The sequence below is a fragment of the Morone saxatilis genome, unplaced genomic scaffold (assembly GCF_004916995.1).
Source record: "Morone saxatilis isolate NCDOM2014 unplaced genomic scaffold, NCSU_SB_2.0 Contig18, whole genome shotgun sequence".
NCBI classification, from domain to species: domain Eukaryota; kingdom Metazoa; phylum Chordata; class Actinopteri; family Moronidae; genus Morone; species Morone saxatilis.
In genome coordinates this window covers 27,825,204-27,837,503 of record NW_023339740.1, presented here as the reverse complement: position 1 = coordinate 27,837,503, position 12,300 = coordinate 27,825,204, and the positions used below count along the sequence as shown (strand labels likewise).

At 37.4% G+C, this 12,300-nt stretch overlaps 2 protein-coding genes across 2 annotated transcripts in view; both read left to right on the top strand.

Annotated features, from left to right (window-relative positions):
* Positions 1 to 5,973, top strand: part of matn4 (matrilin 4) — a gene marked incomplete at its 5' end in the record, with an annotated part of 26,089 nt that extends 20,116 nt beyond the window's left edge. Inside the window, 6 exon segments of the mRNA XM_035662170.1 lie at positions 1,186 to 1,283; positions 1,621 to 1,752; positions 2,006 to 2,189; positions 2,302 to 2,454; positions 3,976 to 4,080; positions 4,317 to 5,973. Coding sequence (XP_035518063.1) covers positions 1,186 to 1,283; positions 1,621 to 1,752; positions 2,006 to 2,189; positions 2,302 to 2,454; positions 3,976 to 4,080; positions 4,317 to 4,375 — 731 coding nt within the window.
* A 5,748-nt stretch (positions 5,974 to 11,721) lies between these two features.
* Positions 11,722 to 12,300, top strand: part of LOC118328426 (odorant receptor 131-2-like) — a 2,337-nt gene continuing 1,758 nt past the window's right edge. The window contains exon 1 of the mRNA XM_035662169.1: positions 11,722 to 11,871. Within this exon, the coding sequence (XP_035518062.1) occupies positions 11,722 to 11,871 (150 nt within the window). The remainder of the gene's footprint in view (positions 11,872 to 12,300) is intronic.

The following is a 12,300-nucleotide window of genomic DNA, read 5'->3' as shown; positions in this document are numbered from 1 at the left end:
CCCAACAGAAATGTTGCAGGTGTGAGATGAAGGTTTTGGGGACTGAAGCAGGAAGTCAACATCATCATCACATTTGTTTCAGATCAGTCCAAACCGAACAGAATCTGTAGGGATATGAACCCAGATCTCTGGAGATACTCCAGTGCTGCTGAGCTCTGATGTGTATTAAATAAAAACTAAGAAAAACTGTAATTAATCATGATGACATGGCCTGACACCAGAGATGACATTACAGTGTGATCAGATGAACCTGCCAAATGGAGAAAACATCATAAACTGAGTTTCGGATTAACAATGGCGTTATTTCTCAGGAGATGAAATAAAGATGTGTGTGAAAATAAACCCAAATCTCCTGTTGATGTTAAAAGCAGCTCTGAGAGGAACTGGCTGGACAAAGATGGGATCTTCTTTTAAATTCTCCTTTCCTCTGGGGACCCTGAGAGGAACCTGAAGTGCCTGCCAGTAACCTTCATACAGCACCTCCGTATGGAGATCCATGGCAGTAAAAACAGGCTCATTTATCGTACATTCATGATTTAGACTACTGCTCCAACTGACATCCTTTGTTGCTATGACAACTGTCATGGTAACCAGAAAATCTTTAAGCAAAATATATTTTTTTACTATGTCTGAATACTTGAGTAAGTACTGATACTTAATATTGAGGCAAATTCAGCCAACAGCAGTTTTGGAAATGCCGACATAGATACGTAACAACAGCAACAAAGAATTATGTTGGAATGATTTTATTTCCTTATTTTACCGGACCCTGATGAAGGCCACAAGCCGAAATGTATTAGTCTGATATTAAAGTTCTTTTTCAAGTGTAACTAGAATTTTTAACTTTTTATCCTTCTCTGTGCATCTACAAATGTATGTGGCCGACACAGTTTCAGACCGGAGGACGAGCTCAAATTAAAGCCTGATATGAATATTTGACTGTTTAATAACAATATGAGTCAAAAAGAAGATTTACCCTGCAGACTAAGTGGCCTAGGAACTTGAACTTGAAGTATATGGTGAAACAACCACTCAAATATCTTCAATCGTCATTCCTGTGCCGCGCCAATATCATATCTGTGGAATCGGTCTGGCTCAGTTGTAGAACAGATATAATACCAACATCAGGACTCTGTATTCGGTCTCAGTCTCCCTCTCTTCATTTCTTGTCTCTCTCTCCTTCAGCCTGCAAGTCTGCCAACATCGATCTGGTGCTTCTGATTGACGGCTCCAAAAGTGTCCGCCCTCAGAATTTTGAGCTGGTCAAAAAGTTTGTTAACCAGGTGAGGTGCAGGTTTTCATTTAAATAACTTCAGTATTTTAATACCAATGTGTGTTACACTGCCTAAAAAAATTAACAAATTCAAAACTAAAATTATACATCTGTGAAAATAATCAAATTTCACACAGACCTGCCACCAGTGAATCTGTTCACTGAACTGTTCCAAAATCAGGGTAATCCAATTGTATAACAGTAACAGATCCAGCAACAAAAAGACAAAATCTGCTGAAATGTAGGCGTTTGGGCACAATAAACATAAAAATAGATTTATGGATCTGTGCCTTGTGTCTCCTGCAACTGTGCCTGATGAGTATCCCTCACCTCCTCCTGTGCTCCAGGTTGTGGACTCTCTGGACGTGTCTGCTCATGGCACCAGAGTCGGTCTGGTTCAGTACTCGAGCCGGGTCAGGACGGAGTTCCCTCTCAACATGTACCACACTGCTGACGAGATCAAAGCTGCAGTCATGAAGGTAAAGCTGTTGTTTTCTGTCAGTTTATAATCCTTTATGTTCTATTACCAGATGCATCACCAACTACTGTAAATAAAGTGTTATAAGTGTTAAAAATAAAGACAATAAATGATGTCAGGCCTAAATTCATTTTGTAACAAATAGCTTCACCCAGAGGTGAACAGATAGACAGCATTATCATTTTAATGGACCCACACTGGTAGATAAATTGAGACAATGCAATGATTCCAGTGTTGTTACTGTGCTTGTCCAGGTTGAATACATGGAGAAAGGCACTATGACAGGTCTGGCCCTTAAACACATGGTGGAGAACAGCTTCTCAGAGGCAGAGGGCGCTCGTCCAGCCAGCCGCAACATCCCCCGAATTGGACTGGTGTTCACAGACGGACGCTCCCAGGACGACATCACAGAGTTTGCCAAGAAGGCCAAAGAAGCCGGTAAGACTCACCGTGGTGAGACTCAACCATTGGAGGGTCAAACCTCGTCTACAGTTTGTGTTCTGATCTAAATGATGGTGGAGTAGTGCTGAGGTTAAATGTTTGTCTACAGGTATCACCATGTATGCGGTGGGTGTTGGAAAAGCTGTGGAAGATGAACTTCGTGAGATTGCGTCTGAGCCTGTGGAGAAACATTTCTATTACACCACCGACTTCACCGCCATCAGCACCATCGCTGAGAACCTCAAACTCAATGTCTGCCCAGGTACAAAACTCTTTACTTTACTTTACTCAAAGTACACAACATGTGAAAGATAATGTCATCTCTTATTTGTGTGTGTGTGATTGATATTCAGTAAATGGACTGACAGGGCTTTCTGGTTTACCGACCACTCAAAGTGCTTTACAGTTTTACTTATCACATTCAACCATTCACACACACATCCATACACCGATGGCAGAGGCTGCCATGCAAGACGCCAACTGCTCATTAAGAGAAATACAGCGCCCCCTGTCTCAAACTGAGGGGTTAAAGTTATAGTAGGTTAAATAAATGATAACAACAAATGATTTATGCAGGGAATGTAAACAAACAACAAATTGCAGATGCTATTGTGCTGAAATTCAACGTGTTTTTTATTAATTACTTCTCCTATCATTGTTGATATGATTGACAAAAATTGTGTTGAGGCCTAAAAGTTTGAGAACTACTCACAATGATACTAAGCTCACCCACCCACACACACACACACACACACACACACAGACACACACACAACTACGGCCAAGGAATCAAACCAGACACCCTCTGATTACTAGACAACCTGTTCTACTGTTTCAGCCATTGCTGCCCTAAAATACAATTTTCACTTCTTCTACAGGCCATTAACATCAGTTTGAGTGCCCCAATAGTCTTATACAATATATTCATTCCTACAGTTCATCACTAATTCATTAAAGTTGTACCAGCTGACCTTACTGTTTTTAAATGGTGGCTGGTCATTATCTTATCTTATGTGTTTATAATGGAAATAAAACATAATTCTGCACAGTGGAGTACTTTCACCTTTGTGCAATTTTAAACTTTTTACTTCACTACATCTCATATGAATATTATTGTAAAATATATAGACTGTATATGATGGCTGAAGATACTTATTAGTGTACAGATACAGATTTTGCATATATGAAAAATATTGATCATAATGCACCAGACTGTGCAGGCAGATGGTACAGCCTACAGGGGGCTGTTCAGCTGCAATTCTTTTGTTTGACTTGTTTTAATTCATTTTATTTCAGTGTCATAAACAAAATAAAGACATCTCAAAAGAATTGTTAATGATTGTAATGTTTTGAGATATTTAGGATTGTGTTCAACATAAAGTAAAGTGCTAGAGATGAGATTAACATGATCTCAGGCCCAGTGTCTGCTCGCAGTCACTGAAATCATGTCTTGGTCTTTGGTGCCATCTACTGGCAGCTGCAGACAATTTAAAGCAATAACAATATAATACCACCAAATATACCAAATGTAATACCAAAAACATAATAATACAGTATCCAACATAAACAACAGAAAGTAGTTTAGTTTAGTAGTAATTAAGAGTTTTAACTTATTGTTTGAAGTATTTAGGTGGTCCTAAAACAAAATCATTTGTAGACTGTTGAATAGAAGTTTAAACTGCAGTTTTAACTTCCACCTGCATGAAGTATAAATAATTCATTGAAGATGTTGCACTGATGTTCTCTGTAACTTTACTTCCTTTCGCTCTCTGTGCCCTTTCAGAGGAGAGTCAGGGGGAGATCGAGGTGAAGGACCCATGTGCCTGTGAGAGTCTGGTGGAGTTCCAGCAGGCCACCATGAGCAGCCTGGAGCAGCTCACACAGAAACATATCCTTTAAAAACTATATATATATATATATCTTCATCAAATCATATTGTGATTATTTTACTTCATATTACAAGACATGATTCACAGTTAAGTGTAAATCAGTTTTGCATCACATTTGTTTTCATTTTCACTGAAAAAACTATTATTTATATTATTATTTATTCATATAAAAGTATTTATGAGCAGACTTGCACTAAATATCTGTATCTGTATTATTCCTTAATCAACTGTCTACTGGCTGGTATGACTGCTCGTCTGGAGCAGCTGGAGAACCAGCTTCTCTCCAGGAAGTGATCTGATCATCACAGTGAGCGAACAGGACACCACAGAGGAAGAGTAGCAGGCTGAGGAAGAGGAGGGCACATCCTGACACCATCATTAAAAGGGGAAATCAGAAACCCTTTCAATCAATGGGCAGAACCAAAGTGTCTTTTCTCGAAGCCTTTGTAGCCTTCAGTAGGTCTGTCGCTCTTCACGTGAGGATGATGTTTTTATCTGAAAGCTTGTGATATAGAATCGTATTTCTGGTATCGATGTAAATGACATAATTTGTACACTTTTTTGTCTAAAAACAAAAACACACATGACAGCACCACACCCACTTTCCCACCTATCACTGAGCAGCAAATGTTTTTTATGAAACAGAAGGATATTGCATTTCCAAGATTCCCCAGGACATCTGTTAACCCTGGGAATCCGTGTGTACAAGCAAACAAACAAACAGACAAACAGCATTGACCCTTCCTAAGTCCCGCCCCTTTTGTAACCTCAGTCAGCTTCCTCCTTTCCTGTACTTCGATATACTATGCTACGTGCTAGGTGTTCTTTGCTGAAAAGACATGCTGACACATTTCAAAGAAGGTTAAAGGATAAAAGACATACGTCGCTAACTAGATGAGTTTTGCTATCATTAGCTAAGTAGCTTTTAGGGGATGACGTGCAGCAAAAGTGCCACAGTTCAGACTTGATCTAAGCACAGGAAAGGAGGAAGGTGACAGAGGGTCTGACAGTGATTGGAGCGCAGAGCGTAAAGGGGGCAGGGCTTAGGAAGAGTCAACACTTCATCTGTGCAGCACAACGGGGACTGTAGGCATGTTGGCTATCTTTGTAAACTAGATAATCAGTGTACTGTATTAGATATGATTTAGTGAACATGATCACACGCAGTTCATTCACAGTCACGCTCCATTCAGCTGTTTCTCTTAGTGCTGTTTATACTTGATCTGTTTTGTGCGGTTTGTTAAATATGATGTATTTATAGCAGATTGTTTTTGTTTTTTAAGTACCACAGTAGAATAGCAAATTAAAATAAAAAGTGTTATTACCACTCCCAATATTAAATTGGCCATTTTCATACAAAATCATTACTTGTTTGCTTATAGAAACTAGTTTTGACCACAGAACAAACTGGCTTTGCAGTGTGACGACTGTTGAAGAGGAAAGTGGTTTAAATAAAAAAAAAGGGAAGTTAGAAGTTTAAAGGCACTGTTCACTAAAGCTGTGGTCTGTTGTTTATAAAGAAAAATGTGATCAATTGGTTTTTGTAAATCACATTTGTTCTTCACTGTGCACTTTCTAGATTTTGTCTCACAGTGCTCTTAACATGTATTAGTATTAGTGTACATACAAGTTAAAATAACACATCACATTTCTGGCAGCAAATCCCTCCATAACCCTAAAGTGATCAGTTATCATCAGCCTGACCTGACCAGTCGGTCGTAATCTCGTCACATTAGCCTAACGGAGAATGAGAGGCCTCACAGGGTACTGAGTGTAAATGAATGACCACCTTAACTATGGTAGTTTGCCTCATTCTTGTAGTTTTGTATAAAAAGAAATACCACCACCAATGTATGCCCCTTTATATTTGAATGCCTGTATGTTTTTGTATATTTTCTAATAGCTTTACCTTTTTGTATTTTTCTGATGAGTCCCTGTATCACAGAAGCCAATAAAAGAGTGAACTTTTCACTTGTTTCATCTTTTACTTCACAGTTTCTTAAGGCCTTGTGTTACTGGCCAGTCCACAGATGGTTTAGAAATGAGAGGGCGCACTGAAGGATCATTTTCTCTATCTGTCACATGGGCTCCCCTTTAGGAGACTACTGGCAGGTCCTGAGTCTCCACTGGGAAAAGTAACCCAAATATTATCTATTATGTTATTTATCTTGGATATTTTAATACATACTACAGCACTTTTTACAAAATATTATAGGAAAACATTAAAGAGAGCTGACATTCAGATTCGGTGTTAATAAAACTGAGCTGTTCTGCTGTCAAACTGATATAAATTAATGCTACTATAACTTCTGTGCAGCTGTAATATGAAAAAATCCACAACAAGGTAACACTTGGCTATGGTTTGTAATGGTTTAATAAAGTTTAAATAGGAACAACAATATAACTTGGTCCAAATTACATGGAAAATGGCTCAGTTAATGCCCAAAGATTTATTCATTATTAGAAACATTTTTCAAATGTTGAATTAGGTTTTTGCCTGAAAACAACACAGCCGACTAAATAACTTTTAAAAGTTAGTCTAGTCTTGAAAAGCACCAATTTAACACTGTCTCTAAATATTATTTGGAAATAATGGTCCCCTTTAAATCAAAAGTACTCAAAAACATATATTGGATTGGATTTACAAGAATCACAAGACCATGAGCAAAACATATCCTTAGTTTAAAAAAAAATATCTACATAAGCTGCTTATACCACAATGAGGGTGAGATGAGTGTCCAAGATTTCATATTTTTGTTGAAAGAGAGGGTTTAAAAAAGAGGTGATCAACTGTAAGGAACTCAAACTTAACTTTTCTTTGTGAGACTTTTAAAGTTGAGAATCTCTTCACAAAGAAAGGTGATCGGCACCCTGATGACAAAGGTTTGCTCTCAGTAGGTCAACAATAAGTTTTGTTTTTGAAAGCCTAAACAGACATGTGAGTGCAAGAGAGTGGAAGCTAATTCCTGGTGGACTGTCATTTGCTGTGTTTAAAGAGCAGCTCCGTGGGGATCAGTTACTGCTTTCAAACAAAGAGCGTCATTACTAACAGTGACCTTATGCACATTTCCTCAGTAGACTCTGACGCAAGACGTGTTTGTTACAGAGTTTTCTTTCTTTCCTTCTTTCAACAAACATGAAGTATCACAATATTTCTACTACTACTACTAAAATGATTTGTTAATTTGGCTGAAATGAAAAATGTATTTCATTACGATTAATCTGCTGACACATTTTTGGGAGGTACCGATCAGGTACCAGATCGCTATTGATGTTAGCCACAACACAACTGGTCCAAACCCAAATACACTTTCTTTGTCATCATAAAGGTTCAGATTTCAGTTAGATGCATTCAGTCACAAGAGCCCGACTCAGTTTTTAGTGCCACAACAATCTCTAGCTTGATGTTATTTTCCATTGAAAGGATCCCAGTGAGCTGCACACAGTGACGAATACAGATTACACATCAGTCGAAACACTGGTACAGTATTGGATCAATACTATTGGCAGACACCTTGAGTTTAGGTTTTGGGGTTAGTACCAGGAAAGAAAAAGCTGAATTTGCGCATCCGCAATTAGCTCCTCGATTAATTGTGTGATCTATAAAATGGCACAACGTAGTACAAAACTACCCACTCTAATTTATGAGAGTTTAAGATGATACCGGGAGGCCAAAACCAGAGATATTCAGTTTACAATCTGAGAAGAGAATTCCTATTTCAGACTCACAGACAGAAACTGTAACCAGTGAGTTTTTGGCCATTTTTAAAAATTATATAATGGTATAAAATGGTTTTCTAGCTTAGGGGAACCGTTGTTTGTTGTGACAATGGTGACCATTAGGTGAACTGTAGACAGCGTCATGTTGCTCGTGCTTTGTACACAGTCCATAGACGTGAGCGAGCATCATCCTGGGCTTTGGCCAAAAGTGACAAACACTAGACTGAACGCTGGGAAATAAATTACAATCATATTCAAAAAGACGTTACCACCCGCAGTGTTCCTATATTTCATTTGGACCACTGACTCCATGCCACTCACTAGCTCAGCGTTTACAAATCACCCCATGCTGAATAACTTTATCCAAAAATGACTTTTTATCGACTGATTAATTGAATGTTAATGATAGATGAGTTCACAGGTTATTTGAAATTCATTCAATAGTAAGTTTGATAAATTTAAGATGAAAGCAGAAGACTGAATTTGTAATAAACACAGATCTTTTCTTGTGACTTCATTGGTATGAAATGATGCAACAACAACATCATTGTAAAGTTCACCACAAACAAACTTTGAATTGCTCTAAAGGCAAGTTTCTGTTAATTGTTTTCATAATGAAAGTTCATAAAAGAGCAAACAAGTTAGACGAGAGGAACAAAGCTCCTTGTGGATTACCGGCTGTCCACAGAGGATATTTTTTAAACAACCTTGTTAATTTCAGTGAACTTAATCATCTGTTCTCCACTGAGTATGCTGCAACTTGTTTTTCATTAACTAAAAAGGACATTTAAAATATCACAAGCTATTAGACTAATTGCAGAATCATTTAATGACAATGATGAAAAACTCTCTCAGAAGACATATCTAATAAATCCCTTTGATGCTGTGTGCTCGCACTGCATGCTGGATGCTACATAACAAGCCACCCCAGTGTGTGTGACCTTTACTGATGGGCCCTAATGAGTGTTGATGAGACGGTTGCTCGTTCTGTGTCCTGCAGCATGACTCACTTCCTGAATACACTGAGGATTAGTGAAAATGTCAGGAGGTCCCAAAAGTCCTTCCTGTGGAACGTGCAACAAAGTCCTGCCTACAGTAAATTTACTCAAGCAAGTGCAATGTTGGAGGAAGTGTGGGGCCGGACTGTTAAACCGAGGAAGTTACAATATGTGTTTTTTAACAGAAAAAAAGTTCCAGGAAGTAATGCACTGAGTGATGCAGTAACATTACAACGCCTACGTTATAATTGCACAATGTCAGCTGTCAAACATTTAACCACTGAAAAAGAAAAGATCACACAGTGGAGCAAAAGTACAAATCACACATTTAATCTAATCAAAATCTAATCTAACAAAATTATATTCTGATAGATTTTAATTACCAGATTCAATTATAAGTTGGAAGTTTAGTTGTAGTGACGTTGAAGTCATGCGACCGTGGTGAAGTTCGTTTATAGCCTAACGCAGGGGTTCCCAAACTTTTTCATGTCAAGGATCCCCACAGTAGATGCACATTAGACCATGGACCTCCAATTTGAGAGGATTTTGTATTTTTAGGTTTGAAGATAATAAAGTCTTCAAAGTCAATCTTCACTAAAAATTACAATCAATCAAAATGGCCAAACTTATTTCCTCCCTTCTTGTTCCTCCCTTGTTGTATGATGATGGAATTTCCCACAAATCAAATGATAAGTGTGCTACTTTAAAAGACATTCTCTGACACCATAATGTTGAAGCTCATAGTTATTTTCCAAAAATATCCAAAAATAAATAAATATAAGATTAAAAATATAAAATTTGCCTATAATGATAGTGACAGCTGAAGAGTGACAGGAAAGTAAAGAAAGACAGACAGAGGGGATGACATGCAGCAAAGGGCCACAGGTCAGACTCGAACCCTTGGCTGCTGCATGGGGCACTAGCTCAGGATGCCCCTTGCTGTTGTTTTTCTAATGTTCGTGCATGGCTATTTGGCTGTGTGCTATTTGGCTGTGTGGCCGTGTCATTACAATTACATCAGCAAAGTGTTCTGGCAGGTTACACTGCGACGGTTACAGTGGCAATTTCAAAATATTGCTTTGTGGAACCTGGTTTGAAAGGTTTGTATTCCAACGCCCCAAAAACAGCCTGGTCACGTGAATAGAGGCCAATCCACAACAAAAGTTTAATGTTTATGCAAAAACCATTGTCATGTAAATTAGTTTAATGCCCTTAGTCTTGCAGGTATAAAGTGATGCTAACCTGATGATGGTGCCAAAGTTAGACGATCACAAACGGGATTACAATTCAATTCAATTAGAAATAATGTGTGTCTGTATCAAATATCTCAGTAATCTATCCAATGGTTTCACACGAAAAACAAATTTCACACAAAAATAAATAAATCATGGTGGTGTTAGAGGAAAGTCAGTAGGTTCCATCCTCTGGGTACCATAAATGTCATAGCAGTCCATTCAATGTTTAGGTTTTTCAGACTGGACTTCTACTTTGGACCAAATATTGGAATAAAACATCGACCAAAGATTGTGCATATTGTCCTTTGTTTATTTAAATGATACTTTGGTATAACAAGGTACTTTTTAAGTTCACTTTTGCAATTTTGTAGATTTACTCATTTACGTGAATACTAAAAACATACACACACACTCCTCCCATCTTTGGATGATTGCCAACCAAACCATATATAAAGTCTTAACTCTTTCTCTGGTCTAAATGCATTAACTGAGGTGAGTACTGTGCAGTCATGTGGTTTGCGATATGTCTCAGTAGAAATTATTATTGAACCAATAATGACGCTAACCTTTTTGTCCGTTAATTCATGTTACTTTGATAGCTTTGAACTTTATAGTGGCACAAATGATAGATAAACTGTATAAAACCTTGTTGTCTACAGAATGCAATAACAACATTTGGTTTCTTTTTTTTTTTTTCTGTTGCAGGACACTTTTTACTTTAAATTCTCTCATCCAGATTCCCAGAACACAATCTTGAGTCTACTGGACAAAGCAATAAAAAGACACAAGTTTGGTTCAAACCTCAAATATAAACATGACATCAATGCTAATTCAGCAAAAATGATTGATGACAAAACAGTTACAATAATGCTGTTTAAAGGACCTTAACTATCACAACTATATGCAACTAAATTGGTTTAGTAGTTCTTATGTTCTTTTTGATCCTACATGCTATATTTTAAATGCATTCACTTCAGTTTCAAATAACAACACACTTATTTTTATCTTTTAAATTGAGGCCCTGAACCTGAGCCAGAGGTGAGTGCTTCTTCTAGTTAGAAATGAATGTTCACAGCTTTTAGCTCACAACAACAGCTGCTTCTGACTTGGTTGTTTCAATTTGCACATTTATGATTAATACAGATTTGAATACTGTAGATAATAAAAACAAATAATTGTGGAAATTGTCATGATCCAGTTTAAGCATTGTATATCTTAGACTCACGGTTGGTGCCCTCTCACACACAAAACATAATGTACAATAATGTGAAGTGAGGCTCTTTTGGAATATAATGATTAAGAAGGTTAAGAAGCTTGAATTTTTAAACATTTAAAATACAATGGCAGTTTGTACATTAGGGATTACAAAATATATCATAAATATTACATTACATTTTCCTTATAACATTCAATAAGAAATTCAACTAAAATGTTTTCCTCAGTTTTGCTTTTATCATAATATTGTTTATAATATTAAAAAGATATAACAAATATCATAATCATTTTAATAATAGGTTTATAATGATATTTTCTGGGAAGTTCTGGTCTTAAATTTGAGGACTGCCTGTGTTACAAAACAGTGGATTGTCTCATCTGTGGGTCAATATCGCTGCTTCTTGTCCTCTTTAAATGTCGTCATTATTTACCATTATGTTTTCTCCTTTGTTAGATCTTCAGCTTTCAAGAGATGAACGTGTCATCTGCCAACATGACCGTGGTTATAGAGTATCGAGACTCCTTCACTAAAGCTGTGACCAAGAATGTGATTGTTCTGGTTCTCGGGATCTCCATCAACTACATCAATGCAGGCCTCATTCAGACTTTTCGCAAACACCAGGTATGATGTTCCTTTAATTATGTGCAAGCAGGTATAATACATTTACTAAAGAAATATGCTAGAAATAAATATTTTCATTAATTAAATCCTAATCCAAGTCGAATCCAATGCTTTAATGATGTAGCAGCAGAATACTGTATATTCAGTGTTGATTAAATATACAGCGATCAGCCATAACATAGTGAGCAGTGACAGGTGAAGTGAATAACAGTGATTATCAGGCAGAAAGTGAACATTTTGTCATTAAAGTTGATGTGTTAGAAGCAAGAAATATGTGCAGTGTGAGGATTTAAGCGACTTTGACAAGGGCCACACTGTGATGGCTAGAAGACTGGGTCTTGTGGGGTGTTCCTGGTCTGCAGGGGTCAGTACCTATCAAAAGTGGTCCAAGGAAGGAAAAGTGGTGAATCAGGGTCATGGGTGGTGAAG